At 43.3% G+C, this 21,052-nt stretch overlaps 1 protein-coding gene across 1 annotated transcript in view; it reads left to right on the top strand.

Moving 5' to 3' along the window:
- The first annotated feature begins 1,611 nt into the window (after nucleotides 1-1,611).
- MSH4 (mutS homolog 4) overlaps nucleotides 1,612-21,052 on the top strand; it is a 55,888-nt gene continuing 36,447 nt past the window's right edge. Inside the window, exons 1-4 of the mRNA XM_066624585.1 lie at nucleotides 1,612-1,927; nucleotides 5,068-5,232; nucleotides 11,493-11,656; nucleotides 20,242-20,352. Coding sequence (XP_066480682.1) covers nucleotides 1,612-1,927; nucleotides 5,068-5,232; nucleotides 11,493-11,656; nucleotides 20,242-20,352 — 756 coding nt within the window. The remainder of the gene's footprint in view (nucleotides 1,928-5,067; nucleotides 5,233-11,492; nucleotides 11,657-20,241; nucleotides 20,353-21,052) is intronic.

The raw sequence follows: 21,052 nt of genomic DNA, 5'->3' as shown, positions 1-21,052 counted from the left end.
AGTTTTACCTGCTTTTAACACAATTATGCAATTGATTGTAGTAGCAGTTTTACATCATTTACTGGTTCAATAGTGGTCTCTTCAGCCTGTTTTACAGCCCAATCCTATCCTGGGCCAGCACCATTTTCCTGTGTGCTCTAAGATGGCTGTTGCAAACATGCCATGAGGCACATTCTAGCAGCCGTAACAATGGAGGCGATGGCAAGGAGGCCAATGTGGGCAGGCGCTGGGCCTCTGCATTAGTCAGAGGACCACCAGGAGCTATTGGCAGTAAGTGCCTTACTGAGGGGCAGAAGAGGTGGCAGAGCTGGGTGGAGGGAGGGCAGGAAGGAGGCAGGGATTTTTTAATGCTTTTAATACTGTAAACCACTTTGGTGCCTTGGTAAAGGCAAAAAGGTGGTATATAACTGCAACAGTATGCTAACTAGAAGATGAAGCAGAATTTCAATGTAGCTTGGTACTATTAAACATAAAGGCATGGCTGCAGGACACACAACCTCAGGTCTGTATTGTGATTCAGTAACTTCCCAGTTTGGTTTCTCAGGTTGCCCACCCATGAACCAAAGTACCTTACTTAGTATAATTCATCTAAAGGTGTGGCTTTTTTTTAAAGACAAGCTTCAGTTTTTAAAACACCAATTTTAATTCTGCATTTGAGGGTTTGATACTGATTGCAGAAAGGAAATTTAACTGCTAAATTTAACTGCTGTTAAAACTTTTATCCATGTGTGAGAGGAAAACGAGAATGCAGAGGCTGACTAAATGAAGGGATTAACAATGGGAAAAATCACTACTTGTATTGAAAAGACTGTCATTTAGGGGTGATAGAAATCCAGAGCTGTTGCTGAATGAGAGAGTCGTTATAAGAACTTGATTGTACAAATATCTGTATGATCTAATACTCAAGGTTAGTTTGTTTGTACAGATATACTTAACATTTTAATAAGCTTTTCTAATTTATCGCATTTCTAGGAGTATATTTTTACACCACCCTTTCCCCAAAGAGCTCAGGGCAGTTTACACAGCCGATCCCCTCCTTATGTTTCAGGGATGTGTGGTGGGTGAGGAGGCAGGTGAGACAGAGCCTCCCTGCGGGTGGGTGGGGAGGCAGAGCCTCCCTGCTGGAGTCCTTCAAAAAGCACCACTGCCATGGGAGGTGCACAGGTGCACACAACCCACGTGCTCCACTTGCGAACCTCCCACAGCAGTGGCGCTTTTTGACGGACTGGTGGGGAGGCTCTGCCTCACCTGCCTCCCTACCCACAGCACAGCCCTGTTATGTTTTATTCTTATTATAGTAACTATAAAGAAGTAACAGGCTAAATCCAGGCTGCAGAGATATCGAAAAAGATGTAAGCACATTTATGACTCCCTCAGAACAGGGCTGTGCAGTGGGTGGGGAGGCAGGTGAGGCAGGGCCTCCCTACCAGAGTCCTTCGAAAAGCAGCGCCACCTCCGTGTGTGCTTGCATGCCTCACACGGTGGTGGCGCTGCTTTTCGAAGGACTCTGGTACGGAGGTTCTGCCTCACCTGCCCCACACCCACCGCACGCTCTGCCTCAGCAGCGACTCCCACAGGCTTCAGCAGAGAGAGCGGGACCCTCTTCTGCGCATGCCCAGCCCTCTGCGGCTGCCCGCGACGCCATTTCGTGCGCCTGTCGCCTGCTTGGTGCGCGGGATGAAGCGAGCGGGAAGCGGGAGCGGAGGCAGCCCGTCGAGGGAGGCGGCCTCGGGCCCTTCCACCTCCTGTTCGGGGCGCTGCTCGACTTCGTCCTGTACGGAGCGGCGGCCTCGCTACCAGTTTGGGCTGAGGCAGACCCCGAGCGGCGCCCCTCTGTCCTCCTCAGACGAAGGGCCGCTTTGCCCTCGCAAGGGCGAGGATGACAGCCACGGCCTCTCATCGGCCTCGGTGCCAAGGGGGCTGGAAGGTGGGCGCTCCTTGAAGGGACCCTCGCCCTCGTGGAGAGCTCGCGTCTCCGCACTGCGTAGCCCTCCTGAGGCTGCAACCCTATCCACACTTACCTGGGAGTAAGCCCCATTGACTCAAGTGGGACTTACTTCTGTGTAGACATGCATAGGCTGGGGCTCTCAAGCCTATGCACACTTACCTGGGAGTAAGCCCCATTGACTAAAGTGGGACTTACTTCTGAGTAGACATGCATAGGCTGGGGCTATCAAGCCTATGCACACATACCTGGGAGTAAGCCCCATTGACTAAAATTGGACTTCTGAGTAGACATGCACAGGCTTGGGTTCTGAATGTGGTGCAATGGGCCAGCACACTTCATTATATAGTACTGTATATGATGGGGATGGCTCCTCCAAAGCCATGGTCCTACCACAGCATCCCTTCTTGAATGAATGAGCATCCCTTCTTGAGTACAATTCTTGAATGTACTTGAGCCATTTCTGCCCAAGGTTGTATATACACAACAGGGATCAAATGTGTTCACCTGTGGGCTTGGCAAAAATGGTTAGTATATCAAACACAGCCCCTCCCCAACAGTATCTTACTGACTTTGTTAAGGTTTTGCTAGCTCCTCTCTACCTTCCTAATGCTCAAATTCAGTTCATGCACATGGCCCCCTCCTATAATAAAATCCATACATGTTGACTTTTTGGGTGCTTTTTGGCATTATTTGAATATGGATCATTACAGTACTCCCCTCATCCCTAACACGATCACTAAAAGTGAGTAGTAAGTGACTTGGAAGGCAGTGAGCCTGCCTCCAACCCACAGCCATCCCAAGAAGCATGTGGGCAAGATGGAGTCCTGGGGCAACTCAACCAGTGCACACCTCTCCCTAGTATGGTCGTATATTCAGGGTGACCAGATATCATAACTGCGAAAGAGGACAAGGCATCCCAAAATATAGGACGTTCAATGAAAGTATAAGGCTTGACAAAATAAAAGCTAAAAACACTCATATATTGATTTCATGTGGTTAAACAATATATTACTTATTAAATTTAAAACTATATTACTTATAATTTATTACATATAATTTATTAATTTCAAGAAGGCTATGCACTGCCTGCTCACAGGGAAAAAGAGGACATTTAAGTTCTTTTTCAGCATACAAGGCTAAAAAAGCCATGTCCTGGAAAAAGGACATCTGGTCACCCTGCATATATTAGTCATGAAAGTCCATGGCAGCCACCCCAGTTGCCCTACCCATCAGATTTGCTCCTACCCCTTGCCTTTCCCCTTTGTGGTCTCTTAATACTAAACAGGAAGAGCAAGACCCCCATTCTACACTTCCAGTTTTGCTATCTTTCGCATGATGGGCAGATCATTTTACCCTGCCCCTGAATGCATTCAGTATGTCTCATCAAAAAGTATGATGGTTTATGTTTTAAAAATGTATTAAGCGCATACTATCATGGCTTCCCTCAACATTAGATTTACGTTATACAGTAAACGTTGATGTTAGCAGGTTTAAGCAACATGTAAAATATTTTATATTTTCTGTAAATGTGAAGCAATACTAATGTGAACTAACAACCCTTGTGCAAACTTCAGAATTTTATGAAGTATTACAGTAAAGGCAATGAATAATTTAACAATTAACATGTATAACTTATTTGGTGCTTAAAGAAAAAGTAATATCTTTGAAAGGTGGTTCTGGACAGAAAATGTGGCTTTAAACAAGAAGATCAAACCAATAACAACACAGAAGCTTCCCTATATAAGAACAGATAAGGTTCCAGGTGTCCCTTTGTAAGTTGTTTTGTTCTTAAGCCCAACAACACTATTACCAGTATTGAACATGTGAAATATGAAAAGAAAATATATTGTTTGGGCCCAGAATTACCCTTGGCCCAGGAGGATGAGAACAGAGCAAGCAGGGTGACCCACCATCTGCAGGAGGTGATCAGAGGCCAGCACACTTACTGGTGGCAGGCTGCCCAGAGCATCATTGTATGGTGTGAAAGACACACTCCTGGGCAGGGCCATTTGGCCTGGGCAGGCCCTGTGCAAGCTGCCAGGCCTTCAGCACAGCTATGACCTTGTTGGGCCTGCACAGCACCATTATAGGCTAGGAAGAGGAAAAAAGGAATCTTGATTGGGACAACAGATGCACAACAGATGATGGGAGGCTATGCCTTCGCCATGTCAAAGCAGACCAAGCATTTGACAAGGGAGGAGCGGGCTGAGGGGGTGCAGCCAGAAGAGGGAGGAGGGATAGGCTGGAGGTAGGCTTCCAAAAGTCCCCAGCAGGCTATGAGGTTGTTGAAGGGAGTAGATGAGGTTTAAAGGTGGGACAGCCTGTGAGGGAGCTGTTTGATGCTCAAGGAGTGCAGCCTGTCCTTTCCTGTGGAGGATGATGCTATAAAACCCCTTCCTGTGGGTACTCCGAAGCTGTTGAGTTCAGATGGGGCTCAGACAGGACAAGTGTAGACCAATAAAGGACCACTGTCTGGGCCAGGCTCAGACAAGGAAGGCCTGCAATCCCATCCCCACTAGGGTCCCCAAGGTGGGATGGACATGTGTTTACAGTATACATATAGTATTGTGTGGCCTTGCCTTGAAATACAGGTTAAAATGGCTTCCTGGAGCTGTCTGTAATGAGATCAGAAGTGCTTGAGAAAGAGCTATAGACTTATGACCAGGCATGTTTGTATCTTGAAAGTACTTAAGCTGTGTGTTCTTAAGTAGAGGAGCTTCTATATTGTTGAGTCCAAAAGAGGGAGGTAAAGTAAAATGACAATAAGTATTTGTCTTTATTTTCTTCATTATGACAAAATAAGATAAGCATAGTCTAATATTAAAAAAGCAGGATGCCTGTAGAAATTTACTACTTTTTCCAAAAAAACAGAAAAGAGCAAGAAGAGAGGATTAAAATGTAGAAAGAAAATATTGGGGATGTGTGAATTTGCTAGTATAAAATGCCTGAAAGTTCTTAAGAGTATTTACACTGAAATGAAACATTGCTATTGCACATATCAGTGCATCAGTGTATATATACTCTATTTGCATATATATACACATTGTATATATAATGTGTATATATATATATATTTGTATATATAAATACAAAAATAATTGTATTTTTATATTAATTAGATTCCTATTTTGGAGACAAAAGTTCTTATGCAGGAAACATTAGTACAGTGAATTTGACTAGTACTCCTTCAACCAGAGGACTAAATATCACTAGGACACGAAAAACACCTCTGTCCTCTAGTAGATCAGGATGCAGAAACTGGACTCCTTTCAAAGGATACTCAGGTAAAGCTGAGCTGCAGTATTTCAAAAAAATAAATATATACGGTAATAAAATATTTGGGTCCTATATATCTGAAAATGTGTATAAGCATATAAGAAATGCCTTGATGGATTAGCTTAAGACCATCTAGTTCAGCATTCTTGTTCTGTCAGTAACCAGCCAGACCTTTTTGAAACTCACAAACAGGGTTTGATGTTGATGGTCTTCTGCTGTAGTATGTCCCCAACATCTTATGCAGAGATATTATCCCTTTAAACATGGAGGCTATTATGGCTGAAATCTATTGAAAAACTCATCCTCCATATATATCAAGCCTATATCAAACAATTAAGCTAGCTAGAACGACCAGTGCCAGAAGCTGAGGGGCCATAGTTTATTATTAGATTGCATACAGAAGGCTCCAGGTTCAATACCTTGCATCTCCAGGTTTAACAGAGAAATATTTTAGAAATCCTGCTCAATAATCAGTTAGATAGACCAGCAAATTCTTATGTTCTAATAACATTTTGTATCATGCACTGCCTTCCTGTGTACAGACAGTTACATTAGAAAGCTTCTTTCCTTTCAGAACAGTGATATACGTATCTATGTTGCTTCTACAGTTTTCTTGAGTTGTATTAAATAATTTGAGGCAGTGGTTAATTTCAAAGGAAGCTTACATGTATTAGCTTAGAATTAAGTTTACATAGTGTTTCATTCTGAAATCTTTTTCTTCTGCTCAAAGTTGCTCAAATGGACAGTTGCTCAAATGGACAGTAGAGGGCAGCATAAAATTATATTAGATAAATTTGGAAGTTTACAGTTGGCAAACCAGACTTTAGTTATAGCCTTAAATAATCACAACAGAGAATTACAATGTAAAAGATATTTTGCCAGCTAAATCGTTCTTAGGAAAGCTAATAATAAATTAAATCATTAGAAGTAGGAGAACGATATGCTTCTTGTTTCTATCTGTTACCTGTACTTATGCCAACCATGCATACTCGTAGTTATTCATCTTGTCACCATCTTTAGGAAGTGTCTATTTGTAATAGCATTTTAGTTTTTGGATTTTTGTTTTCCTTTGACATGCAACTCAAATCTCAAAATTCCCTGTTGTTTTGAAATAAATTATTAGTGGACAATAAGTTGAATAATTTCTTAAATTTCATTTACTTACCCAAAAAGGGTTTTGTTATCTTTAATAGCTTCATAGTATGCTGTTGAAACTTAAGTGGAATATATCTTATTCCAGTCTTTATTCATTTTGCCTGCAGAAAGAATACTGTGTTGTTTTAGAGGACTACATTCAAAAGAAAATATAAAAAACAAGAAGTATTAAGTGGCATTCATTAATGTTAGGCTTATTACATGTGTAGACAAGTAGGATTGGTCTGCAAGAGAATGTGCTACTGCAATTGTTTGCAATCTGGACATGTATATCATTTTCTCTTTCTTTGCCCTTTTTGTCTTAAACTTCACAATGTAGTGATACCTTCTTTATTACTTCAAAGTACCATGCATAGCCAGCTCACTGATTGTGTTACCCAAATCCAAAGGTGCTGGAGGCAGAGAGGAGAAAAAGGTGTTGCAGGTACTACTGTCTCCTCTTCTTTCTCTCTTTGCCCATTCAGCTGCATCCTAGCATGGCAAAGAGTGCAGCATGCTCTGATCTTCCTGTTCATTTTCAAAAAAGCCCGATGTGAGGATAAACAAAGAAACAGCACCAAAGAGGCTGATGAGGGGGTTATCCCTCTTTGGCTCACCTTGCCCAGCTGTACTCAGCTGTACCCAAGAGAGTAGAAAAAATGAGTAGAATGCAACAGTAACACCCCCCTCCCAACAAGTTAAAATCAGTGGCCTAGGTCTCACTCCATCTTGAAGATATGTAGCCATTTTAAAGCAGCTGTGGGAACCAAGCTTGTTGGCAGGCTGTGAAACAAGTTCCTTATCAGGATCCTCACTTCAGCTAGGCTAGGAGCTTAAAGGTCTTTCTAACTGGAAATGGGAGCCAGCTGTGACTCTCCAGTTGAGAAGGGTCAGAATGAGCGACTGATGTTAACACCAGCTGGTGAAGTCATTCTATAGAAACATTGGTCCAAGGTTTTCATTGGATAAGACCTTCAAGGTATAAGAAAATGTCAGGTCAGCAGGGGAGGATAGCCCTTGCTTTCCCGATAGCAGAATGGATCCGGAGCGTAGGGAGATAGCAAAAGAAGCAGGCAATCCCAAACAGAGCCAAAGAAGCAGACACAGGCTTGTTTGTTGCAGAAGCATGTATTGGTAAAGGAGCAAGCAGAAGAGTAGTCAGTCAAACGGTCCAGAAATCAGGGATACAGCAGGTCACAGTCACGAGAAGGCAGTCCAAATCAGTACACAAAACCACAGCACGCAGAAACTCCACCACAACAACCCACACCCAGGAGTCTGTGCTTGCCCCATATATAGTGGGGCCAGCCAGTCAGAGTAGGGTGACCTCATAGTCACAAGACATAAGAACAGTCCCACTGGATCAGGCCATAGGCCCATCTAGTTCAGCTTCCTGTATCTCACAGCGGCCCACCAAATGCCCCAGGGAGCACACCAGATAACAAATGACCTCATCCTGGTGCCCTCCCTTGCATCTGGCATTCTGACATAGCCCATTTCTAAAATCAGGAGATTGTACATACGCATCATGGCTTGTAACCCGTAATGGATTTTTCCTCCAGAAACATGTCCAATCCCCTTTTAAAGGCATCCAAGCCAGATGTCGTCACCACATCCTGTGGCAAGGAGTTCCACAGACCAACCACACGCTGAGTAAAGAAATATTTTCTTTTATCTGTTCTAATTCTCCGAATACTCAATTTTAGTGGATGTCCCCTGTTTCTGGTGTTATGTGAGAGTGTAAAGAGCATCTCCCTATCCACTCTGTCCATTCCCTGCATAATTTTGTATGTCTCAATCATGTCCCCCCTCAAGCGTCTCTTCTAGGCTGAAGAGGCCCAAATGCCATAGCCTTTCCTCATAAGGAAGGTGCCCCAGCCCAGTAATCATCTTAGTCGCTCTCTTTTGCACCTTTTCCATTTCTACTATGTCTTTTTTGAGATGCGACGACCAGAACTGGACACAATACTCCAGGTGTGGCCTTACCACCGATTTGTACAACGGCATTATAATATTAGCCGTTTCGTTCTCAATACCTTTTCTAATGATCCCAAGCATAGAATTGGCCTTCTTCACTTCTGCCGCACATTAGGTTGACACTTTCATTGACCTGTCCGCCACCACCCGAAGATCTCTCTCCTGATCTGTCACAGACAGCTCAGAACCCATCAGCCTATATGTAAAGTTTTGATTTTTTGCCCCAGTGTGCATGACTTTACACTTACTGACATTGAAACACATCTACCATTTTGCTGCCCATTCTGCCAGTCTGGAGAGATCCTTCTGGAGCTCCTCACAATAACTTCTGGTCTTCACCACTCGTTTTGGTGTCGTCTATAAACTTACCCACTCTGATTGGCTGTCCAGTGGTGCATTGCACCACTCCACCATAGCCTACTCTGCACACATCTTCCCAGAGTCATGTGGCTCCCACCTGCAACAGGTGCAGCTGATTGCATCAGCAGTACTGCCTTGCTGATTGCGTCACACCAGGCCCAGATATCAGGACCTCCTGCCACATCCTGGCTAATAACAATCTCACGCCTGGGATGCCAAAAACCGGACTGAAAACCTGTTATTAAGGCAGGGGGCTGTATTGTACTTTTTCCATCATACAGACAGCTGGAACAAGTAAGGAACAAGTAATCTTAGCTTTATTGTTTTAGAATTGTGTGTGTGTTTATTCTTTCAAGTATTTAAATGCTTTTCACAAGACTTGTAACCATTTTTCTATTTCTTACATAAACCATTCTATTCTATTATTACAGGTTTGTGTCTGCATGAGTGAAAAAGGAACTGAGGGCCCAATCCTATCCAACTATTCAGCACCAATGCAGCCTGAGGTAAGGGAACAAATGTTCCCTTATAGTGAGGAGACCTCTGTGACTGCTTCCCCACTGTATGATGCAATGTATGTCTTGTTGACATAGTTGCATTGGATTGGGCCCTTGTTCATCTAGGTCCAGTTTAGGAAACTGAGGGCGCAATCCTAACCCCTTATGTCAGTACTTTCTAGCACTGGCATATCGGTGCCAATGGGACATGTGCTGCATTCTGCAGTTGGGTGTCACTCACGGAGGCCTCCTCAAAGTAAGGGAATGTTTGTTCCCTTACCTCAGATCTGCATTGCCCTTATGTCAGTGCTGGAAAACACTGACATAAGGGGTTAGGACTGCACCCTCAGTCAACTATCATGAAATGAACCAGAGCCTTGTGACTTGAATCTCTGGAGTTTAGGGGAATTCAGAACTTTCAAGGGCTGGTGAGATATCCTGTAGGACTTCAACTTTCCCTTGGCTGGAGGACTAGCTATTGGGAGGGGTGGTGGCACCTGACAGAGCTATTTGCCCTGAGGACTTGTACACCCACCTGTTTGGGATGTTTGGCCAGTCAGGTGAATGTGTGCAAGAACTTGTAATTGCAAGATATAGTTGTCTAGGAACTGTGCCTTGCTTTTTCATGGAATGTTAAGACCTTTGAGATGGTAGGCTACATAAGAACAAATTAAAGAACATGCATTTATGACTCGCTGTGAGTGTTAGGCCAGCAGACCATGAGTGTGAAGGATCTGTCAGGGATCCAGGACTGTGGTATGTCCTCAACCTCCAACACTGATAGGAGAAGGGAGTCACTGCTTTTCTGAATAGAAGGGATGGGGGCTTCCCTTTTCTCTCCTTTCCCCTTATCTAAGGAAGGTTCATGGAGGCAGGGTGGCTCAGCAGCAGAGAGGACAGCATTTGTGTCACTCCTCTAATAGACCTTGGGCTTCAGCTGCCCCTGGCACCATTCACATTGATTGTTCTGTATAAGCAAGAAGTATCAAATAGTTTGGTAATATTTTCTCTAAAAGCACATGATTTGTTTTTTAATTGATTCATTATAGAAATAATTCTTCTAAACATTCAAAGTGATGCTGTGTTCCTTACACTTCTTCTAAACTATTGCAAAATCTTGTACCTAGTTTTATGGCCCAGTCAGATGAACTTCTTTGTAGTAGGGCCCCAGCACTGTTATGAAGGTGAACCTGACTTCATCTCCATTGTTAATGTAAGATCAACTATTTGCACAGTTATACTGGACCAAATTTGGGGGGGGGGGGCTCTGGGTAAATGCTCAAGGCTGACAGCCTAGGGCTCTTGCCCTTTAGCTCCCTCCCCTGACCCAGTTAGAGACAAAGGAGGCAGGACAGAATCACGTTCTCTGCTGTCTCTCCCAGCTCAGCACTAAGTATTCTCAATCTCCTCTCCTTTGTCTCCCCTCTCCAGCAAACTGGGTGGCATTGTACTTGGAAAGGAGGCAAGTCAGAGTCAGGCTTTCTGGTGTCTCTCCCATCTCACCCCCATGTGTTCTCCGTCGCAGTAGTATAGAAGCAGATGTGCTTTCGTATCCTTGAAAATAAAATTCACTAGATAGGTAGCAGTGTTTAAGTTTAATTTGTATTACTGTACATGATTCTGACATATAAAGATGAATAAAAAGAAAACTGACATTGATAAAAGTGTTGACTGCTGTGATGGTGAGCTTTATGAGAAATGAAAAAGATTGATGAAGATGTTACTTTCTGTGTAACATCTGATTTAAAAGACTGTTAAGCCCACTAATACTATAATCTCTAAGACAGCATGTTTTTTAAAGCAAAAATACACAGAAGCTTTGACTGTTTCCAGTTATGCTGTTGTCAGTGGCGTTGCTGTGGGGGGACTGTGGAAGGTGCAGGCTGCACTGGGTGATGCGCAAAGAGGGGTGACACTACTAGTGACCAGTGTCCGCCTTGGGTCCCTCTGGGGAGAAAGGCGGGGTATAAATAATTATTATTATTTGTCCAAATAGTGTCAGTGTCAGACCATAGAAACCTGGATTGAAATCTTGCTCACTCATGAAGATGAGCGGGCTAGGTGATGTGAGCCTAATTTGCTTCACAGGACTGATGTGATGAAGTGGGTGCTTCACAGGGTTGAAGGATGAAGTGGGGGGGGTATAGGATAGAACCATGTATGTTGCACAAACTTGGGACAGATGGGATTAAAAATATAGTAATAAAACAAATACTCATAAGCAAATCCCATTAATTTTTAAGGATTTCAATCATAATATGGTGAACTGAGTGAGGATTCTAAATGCATTTGTTTTACAGTTACATCATCTTCAGCGGTTTCTGTTCATACTGATGCATCTGTTATTGTGGCTGTAATAGAAGGGAGAGGTCTTGCAAGAGGTGAAGTGGGAATGGCAAGCATTGATTTAAAAAATCCAGAAGTCATATTGTCTCAGTTTGCAGACAATACAACATATGCCAAGGTAAATCTGATATATCCTATATACATCATTTGCTTTAAAGTTAGTAGGAACTGTGATGTTTTGCTCAGGATTGTTGCTTTAATTTTGATGGATTGAATCAGAATTTTAAATGCATCTGACTGTTTTACATGTTTTGTAACTGGACACACCTGATTCAAAAAAGTAGGGTAAAAGTGTATTAAATAAATTCTTATTTTCTGCAATCACGTTTGATAGTGAACAATAAATTAAAATGAGCCGGGGTAGAAGAGCTATAATCTCTATTACGATTTGATCCATAGTTAATATTTTAATATATGCTTGCTCAGTGCTTTTTTTGTAAATAAAAAGGTGCAGGAACTCACAACTTGTTAATCATTTATTTATTTATTTATTTATTTATTTATTTATTTATAAACCATTTTTATTGGAGAAATGAAATATTTTTTATGTGCTTCCCCCCTAAAGATGAACTTACTTCTGAGTAGACATGCACAGAATTGGGCTGTCAATCTCCACATCCCCTTCCCCCTGGCTATTTTTTCTACACATGGGGAAAAATACTGTACAGATGCACTTGTAGCATGTAGTATGTAGTGTGGCACTACTTCGAGGAGAGGAAGCAGTGAATGGATTCCAAAAAATGGCTTACATGAGTTCCATGTAGTAAAATTACTCTAAGCAACTGTGGGAGTAAGAACAAAAAATGAATTCTTACACGAGAGGGGTCCTTAGGTGCACATAGAAACAGCTACGTTTGCAAACAAGCAATTAAATATGGTTTAATTCAGGTATCTGTGTCTTGGAGAAGGTGCTTGGCATGCAATTGTATGTTCTCTGCTGCCCTGAGCAGCTGCTGTGCATTGCTGGAGAGGAGCTGCAAATGCTGGCTGGTGGAGGACATGCTTGTGGGGGAAGGATGAGGAGGATCTCTGGCAAGGCTGGACAGCACGTTGTACACACGTAGAATCCCTTTTCACCTGCCCTTAGCATGTGAAAACGGGTGCAGATATATATCTGCCAGGATTAAGAGCCCAATCCTAGGTATGTCTACTCTGAAGTAAGCCTTGTTCTAGTCAGTGGAGCTTACTCCCAGGAAAGTTCCTAGGATTGCAGCCTAAGAGCCCAATCCTATGCATGTCTACTCAGAAGTCCACTTTAGTGAATGGGGCTTACTGTAGATAGGATGGCAGCCTCAGGGCCCAATCCTGTGCCTGTCTACTCAGAAGTCAGTCCCGCTAGAGGCAGTGGGGCTTCCTCTCAGGAAAGTGTGGAGAGGACTGCAGCCACAGAGCCCTTCCTCTGCCTGTCTACTCAGGCTGCAAGGCTATGACACTTTCCTGGGAGTAAGCCCCATTGAACACAATGGAACTTACTTCTGAGTAGACATGCTTGGGAGGCTGCAAGGCTATGCACCCTTTCCCAGGAGCAAGCCCCATTGAGCACAATGAGACATACTTCTGAGTAGACATGCCTAGGCTCGTGCTGCAGATTAGCATGGGGCTGCACCAGCCAGCTTCCTTCCCCTTCTCCTCCGCCAAGCCAGTACCTGGGCATTCCATGGGTGCCGCAGCCCATCTCCCTGGCTGGCTGGCTGGCTGTCCTCCTCCTCAGTGTTGGCGCATGTCCCCCGCGCCCTCCACCGGCTTGGAAGCTGCGCTGGGAAGCAGAGCACGGGGGGAGGGGAGGCAGGCTGGGCTCAGGCAAGAGCTTGGAGATGGGGGCAGGAGGGGGTCATTGTGCGGTCAGGCAGGGGCTAGGCGCCCGCCCACCCTGCACCCCCCAGCACCCACCCAGCGAATGCCTCTATTTTGCTCTCCCCCTCCTGGAATGCCTCCAAAGGGGAGGGACCCCTGCAAAAAGGTGCCGGAACTCCGTCCCCCCACGTTCCATTAGAAAAAAAGCCCTGTGCTTGCTTATCTAGCAGGGGCAAATAGCCATTACTCATGCTGTTTGTGTCAGTTATATCCCTCCAATTCATATTGTTTTAATGTGTATGAAGGCCAATCATTTTATAAAACAAAAATTCCAAACTATTTCCAGAAAGAGTAATGTGATTTTTATATAGTTAGAAATACATCTTGTGCTATATGTATATAGCGGAACAGGACTGCAGAGTGGGGCAGTGCTGGGGCAGGGAGGAGCGTGGATCAAGCCTGGGAATGGGGTGGGATTGGTATTGGTGACACATGCCAAATCCTGACCCCCTTCCTGAGCCTGATCTCTCTTTCCAGGTCAACGTGGATTTGTGCCAGTGATTAATCTCACAGAGGTCTGTGTGTCCCCATTGCAGCTGCTGGGGCTTACCCCATGGCAAGGGGACCAAAGTCCCCTTACCTTGGGGAGACCTCCCACCTGCTAAATTCTCCAGAAAGATGCAGGTGCAAGCCATGCCAGTGCTGCTGCATCAGTGTGGGGGAATTTGTGCTGGATTGGACTATTACTTTCAGGTAAATGTGTATAAGATTGTGCTGAAAATAACAGGAAGGCTGCCACTTGAGTACACCATAACTGAGTTTTATTTTGGGTGATGTGAACACAGAAAAATGTGTTCAATTGGAAGTTCAACATTCACTTACGAACATATGTTAAATCAAAGGTGAACAAATTTTTACTCTTCAAGATAACATTTTAGTGACAAGTACAATGAATAAGTGATTCATTACATTTCATGTGGCATTAAACCAGCAGAGGTCTAGCCACATACATTGTTCATGTTAAATGCAATATTGTAATCCAAAATGACAGACAACTTTTATTTTGTTAGTATTTGATTATGTTGAACTAGATATCTTTTCTGAGTGTAAAAAACCTTTTGGGGGGTGCAATTGGTTTGAGGGAAAATGGTTAATGACTGACCTAATGAATCCCTAGATTGACCTCCCCTTCCCATCTCAGACCTAGCATAAACTTCTTACTTTGTTTTCAAGGATCTCCATGGTCTTGTTTCCCCCTCCCTTTTCCCTATTCTTCCCTCCCTTTTCTCTCTTCTCATATCCTAATATATCCTTGTATCCCTACTTATAGTTTTCATTCCACCACACTTAGCCACATAAAGATCTCCTGCTCCCTCAGTAGACTCTGTTCTTTCTTCCTTGCAAGTTATAAATCTTCCTTGGGCTCACCAGCTTCCAAATCGGTTTTGGCTTCTTCTGAAGTTTGGCAGCTCTCAAATTCCGAAGCAGTTGCACAGAAAGGTTCAGCTTTTGCGTCCTTTGGTATCTATCTGCGGAGAGTTTTTATTGACACGATTACCAAACCTCTGCTTCCTAGATTAAGGCTGCAACCTTCCTCTTCTGCTCTATCAACAACTTTGAAGTCAGCCCAGGCTGGCTCCATACCCAGCAACGGACAGGAAAATAACTGCTTTCAGAATGTGGATGTTATTAGTGATTCCTCGCCTGAGCCCTGCCCCTCAATGATCTCCTGTGTCAGTGAATGACAGGCTGCCACAGACTCTAGAAAATGTTTTGCTTCAGCTGAAAGTGTCATCGCACAAGCCGCAGCCAGTGGCCTCTCCTCAATCAATTAATTCAGCACCTGGCTCTTTAACCAGGGCAGTATCTGATATGGATTGTCACACATCCCTCCAGTTTATGCAATAATTTTCAAGTACTGGAGCATTTACATCCTTTGCTGCTGCCCGAGATGACAGGAGCCCAGCCTTCGTCTGCGCCTGCACTCCCTTTAGCTGAAGTAGCGGAGTCTTGGGACAGCTTACCCACGTCAACTACAAATTTTGAGAAAAGGTTCGATCTGACCAGTGAGATGGACCATCCTAATGGGGCTGGCCTCCCTCCTCACAGGGAGGAGGACTGCCATTTTAACGCAGCTATCCAACATTTGCATAGTGCCTCAGTAGAGGCTCTGTTTATACCTTCAAGCCCACCACAGTCCAGCATAAATCTTTCTCTGCATGCTGCCATTTGTACTGAGGAGCTAGAATTAGCTCCCACACTCTGTAAGGCCCTGAAGGAGATTTCTGCTTCTCACTCAGCTCTCAAGTTAGACGTGGATGTAGAAGCAGAGGGATATAACTCGGAACCAACTAATTTACCATCTGCTGACCCGCCATCGTATATATCTAAAGATGTATCTCCCTCAATTTCTAGGCTGTCTTCCTTGAGGGGTTCTTCATCTAATAATGGGCATATGGGAAAAACGACAACTTTAGAGCCTGTATGACGGACAAAGCTTCGCTCAGCTGCCCATCCCACTTTTAGGGACATTTCCAATCTGGCCGCCTGGAATTTACCCCTGTGTGTTTTATCCTGGAATGTGGCTGGCTGGACAAGGAAACTCAGTGACCCTGAGTTTGGCCCTTTTTTAATAGAGATATGATTTAATCTTGTTGCAAGAAACCTGGTCCATTAAGCCTATTTCTTACTCTGGCTTTAAATCTCTCTCACTTCCTGCTCACAAGGCTGGGGTTAAGGGTAGACCTGTGGAGGGGGGGGGCTTTTAATTTTGTATACTCCAGCCATTTGTCTTGACCTTATTTACATGGATGATAGTTTCTGTCTGATTCAAATTGTAAGAGTCAAGAATACTCCTAGAGATCTATGTGTAGCTAATATTTATATTCCGCCCTCTCCTTCTGCTGATTTGAGGGCCCGCCAATGGGATTACTTAAACACCATTATCAGAGACCAAACATCCTGATGCTCAGCTCCTATTGGCGGGTGACTGGAATGCTTGCGTGGGCTGTAGTAATGAAATTTTTAAGCAGGTTGATGATGTAACTAACCTACCTGAAAGTTGCCTGATTAGACATGTTTCTAAAGATTTGACTATTAACTCCTCTGGACACCTTTTAGCTAACTTTTGTGCGACTGATGGCCTGACTTGGTTGAATGGACTGGCTAACCTGGATAATGAGGGTGAGTTTACTTTCCTTGCTCCACAGGGGGCCAGTGTGATTGATTATATCCTCATGTTGCTACCTTTGCTGTCCAATGTTATGGGATTTAACATGGGACCCCCTTTCCTAAGTGACCATTTGCCGCTAAGTTGCACTTTAAAACTAAATCTCCACTTAGGTCTGTTACATTCTGCCCCTTGTTCACGTAAAGTCTCACATAGCTCAACTAAAATAATTTGGGATGATAAGACTAAAACTTTATTTCGAACCAAGGTGGCCGAGAATAGTAAATACCTTGAGAATTCGAATCATCATGAACTGGTCACTTCTGACTCGCCCATGGTTGAGTTTGAGGATTTTGTAAACTCATTGTTGCTTGCTTTTGGTCAAAATTGCCCCTCCTCTCTAGGAGCTATGGGTAATAAACATTCCCGGTCTTTTAGTGACTTGTGTAGAAAGCTTAAAATGCAACTCCGGGAAATATATTGTGAACATAGAAGCAAGGGTATTACCAAACAGCCCCCTGCTTATTTCTCCATTAAACAATTAGCCAACGAAATTAAAGCTTGCTCGTACAATGTAATGCAAACCAATTGGCGCCGCCTGCAGAGAGCGGTGCTTTCTAATAACTCAAAAACATTCTGGGAAATTAGATCAGGTCACTCTCGGCCAGGGTATGTGGAATCCTAATAGAGGCTCCCATCTGGGTGGAACACTATAGGACCCTGTTTTTTTGACCCATCTACTAGATCAGCTGAACCTGATTTAACTATCCTAGGTGGCGTGCCCCGATGGCTCCCAGTTTCTAAAGAGGAATTGTTGGCCCTTGTTGGCCAACTAAAGAGAGGTAAAGCCGCTGGGCCTGATTATATTCCATCGGATATGATCAAGGCAGCACCTCAGTGGTGGGCTTGTCATTTAGTCAAACTATTCAATTGGATTGATAAAACCGGCCTTATGCCATCAAAATGAACACAATTTATTCATAAATGTCCTTGCCCCTTTTTTGCTAGAGACTGATTCACACTGCCCAAGACTCAGTCAACGCCCTATTTTCCTTTTTCTTTACACTGATGACATAGCGTTACTCTCGCGAACACAAGTTGGGCTGAAGCACTTGATTTCTAGGTGTATCCAATATTTCTCAGACAATGCTCTACAGCTAAATTACTCGAAATCTAAAATTTTAGTCTATGAAAGGCGATAGAAACAGTGCTCGGGTCTTTAATGGCAAGGCTATTCAACAGGTCAAAACCTTTAAATATTTGGGTTTGACCTTTCATCATAGTCTGTCCTAGGTTCCGCAGCGCAGAGCCGCTCTCAAATCTGCTAGATTATCCTTACAGGGCATTTTACGTTTTTTCTACGCAAGGGGAAATTCCTACATTGCTGCAGCCCTGTGTATCTTTAAAGCCAAAGTCATGGCCCAATTATTGTATGGGATACCAATTTGGATTGCTGTTTTTAATAAGGAAATGGAAAGATTGCTTTCAATTTATAAGATTTTTGTTTTACCCCATTGTGTTCCGTACACCGCACTTTGTTTAGAAGCAGGACAGCAAAGACTTGAATGCACAGCTTGGTGTAAATTCATTAGTTTTTGGTTAAGTATTTGTTTTAGTAGGTAGAATAACTCACTGGTTCAGGATTTGCTTTCTGATTCTTGCTATATTTCCCTTTTTAGCAAGCTACGATCAGTTGGTGTACCGGAGGATCTGGTGGGTAATGACTCTTTGATGTGGGCCAGAAAGATCATAATCTTTAGATTGAAAGATACTGAATACTAGGGACTCCTTGCTGAGGCAAATAAAACCCACTTACCTTTGCATTTTCAGATTTTCCCTTCTTCTGGCCAGTGTTCTAGATTTTTATATATTTTAGATAATCCTTTATCTCGTTGTGCTTTTATGCTCGCCAGATGCAATGTGTTCCCTTCCAAGGAACTGAATCTGAAATTTAATAAAACTATGCAACAGTGATTGACATGTTCTTGCAAGTTGGGATCCAGGGAGTCTCTGATCCACACAGTGCTCCACTGCCCGCTTTACAAGGAGTCTAGATCTATGTATTTGTACTCGATTTTTGTCAATCACTCTGACTGTCATGTTGAATTGAAATTACAGATATTACTTACAAATGAGAAAATGGTAAAACCAATAGCGGACTTTTTATATGAGATTTTAACTAAATGTAAAATGGAGGGAAATTTTATCTGAATCTATATTTATTTCCATTCTGATAACCTGCTGGAATGCAACCGTTTGTGTAAGTTGCTCTGGCAACTGTCAAGTTTTATGCCAATAAAGGTCTGCCTGTCTGCCTGTCTGTCTGTCTGTCTTCCTTGCCATCGTTATGTCTAGTAGTGCTTCTTGGTGATGCTATTTTCTTATCATCTCTCCTGGTGAGTCACTTTTTCTGTCAAGCCTTTGTCACAATTCCCTAGACGTCATTCTCTAATGGAAGTAATGGCCCAATCCTATCCTTTCCACCACTGCATGCTGTATCCAGTGGGGAAGGAGGCAGACCAGGAGTCTTCAGAAGGGAAAGGGGATTTAAACCATCTTACTCCTCTGTAAGTCTGCTCCACAATGGGTCTCCTCAAACCTGCACCGGCTGACTAGCATAGCCATTTTCAACCACTGTGCTGTGGCACACTGCTGTGCCGCAAATGGTCCACAGGTGTACCACAGGAACTTTGGGGAAGATCTTTTATTAGTAGGGCCAATGGGGGATGTGAGCCCCCCAATGGCAGCATGGTGTGCCTTGACAATTTTAGTGCCTTGTCAGTGTGCTGTGAAATGAAAAAGGTTGAAAATTGCTGCTCTAACTGGTCCAAGTCTGAGGAGAGAAATGGTGTGGGGAGGCTGATGCTGGAGGGGATAGGATCCGACGTGTGCCTCCTGCAGCCTCCCTGCCCCATACCTCCTCCCTGCCTGCCCAGTTTCACCCTGCCCCTGTCACTTCCTTACTTTTTCCATTGGGTCCAGGGAGGTCTGCCAATGGATGAGGGCCACTGCTGCAAGAAGAGGCAGTGCTCTCAAAAGGCAGTTGGAAGCCATTTTATGACAGCTGTATTCTGTTCTGCTGTCATAAATAGCTGTGTGCGACAGCCTAATCCCAGATAGGATTGGGTTGTATAGCATGTAACTGAAAAAAATCACATTTCCCCCTTTTTATTCTTGCCTCCCCTCCCCTCCCTTCCTCCCCTCCCCCTGCTGCCTCTTCTGTGTTAGATTTTACATTGTAAACTCTTAAGGGCAGATACTGTGCCTGTTATTGATGATGATAATAGTAGTAGTAATAAACACTTTGATTTCCTTTTTTCAAATTCAATTTGATTTACTTTTAAAGATATATGGACTCAAGCAGCTGAGAAATCACCTTCAGTGCAGGTTTTAGAATCTATGTTGCGCTGGTTTGGCCATATACTGCATATAAACAGCTTCCATCTACTCAAGCAAGTATGTGATACCAAAAGTACTTGAGAAAGACCAAGAAGAACAAAGAAAAGATGGCTTAATAACATCCTAAGAAATTCAAAATATGCAAAATGTGGTATACCAAGAGCCATACAATTTTGTCAAGTTCGCACAGGGTGCTTAATATCAAGGATGCCACAATGTTGTTTCAGTGGGAACTTGTTTTGTAACATGGCCATTGACAACACTCAGAGAGAGAGAGAGAGAGATACTTGAAATGTTCAAATAAATATGTTTTACAAAAATCATGTTTTAATATTTTTTAGGTTGTGACCAAACTCAGAATTTTAACTCCCTTAGAAATCATAATGTCAAATACTGCTTGTGATACAGGAAATGCCACAAAGTTGTACAGCTTGATAACAGAACATTTTAAGGTACACTTCAAGAGCACTTATTTAACTGATTTTAAAGACTAATTTGACAAATAAAATTCATGAAGCAGTTGCATTTAGTCATATTAGGGCGCAATCCTAACCCCTTATGCCAGTTTTTTCCAGCACTGGCATAGCAGTGCCAATGGGACATGTGTTGCATCCTGCAGTTGGGTGTCACTCACGGAGGCCTCCTCAAAGTAAGGGAATGTTTGTTGCCCTTATGTCAGTGCTGGAAAGCACTGTTAGGATTGTGCCCTTAGTCATTTTTAAAGAAGCATTGACTTTTATGGTGCAGCTGCTTCAGTACTGTTAATGGAGTATAGGATTGGGGCCTAAATCTCTGAAGAACTTCACAAGAGAAGTATTGAATACTTTAAAAAACAGTTGCCATTTGAATAGAAACGAGATTATGACTGGCACTAGAAACACCATGATAGGTCAAATAGTTTGCCATAATTATGGTTGCATTTTTCTACCATCATAGGTTTTTGTTAGCCTGATAACTTTGTAAGTGGGTGGTTAATATCATTTGGAACAAATACCACATAAGTCGAATTGTTGCTTTAGCTATGTGCTTTGGCAGCAAGGCACATAACAGATTCAGTTTTCTCAACAAACTGTTCAGCAGGCGAGGATAGTGGGAGCAATCTAGAAGCCCACGTTTACAATAAAGTTATTTTTGAGAAGGTGGACTGCTGGC

The sequence above is a fragment of the Tiliqua scincoides genome, chromosome 4 (genome assembly GCF_035046505.1).
Source record: "Tiliqua scincoides isolate rTilSci1 chromosome 4, rTilSci1.hap2, whole genome shotgun sequence".
NCBI classification, from domain to species: Eukaryota; Metazoa; Chordata; class Lepidosauria; order Squamata; family Scincidae; genus Tiliqua; species Tiliqua scincoides.
Note: the sequence above shows the minus strand (reverse complement) of the source record. Positions and strands in the feature narration are given on the sequence as shown.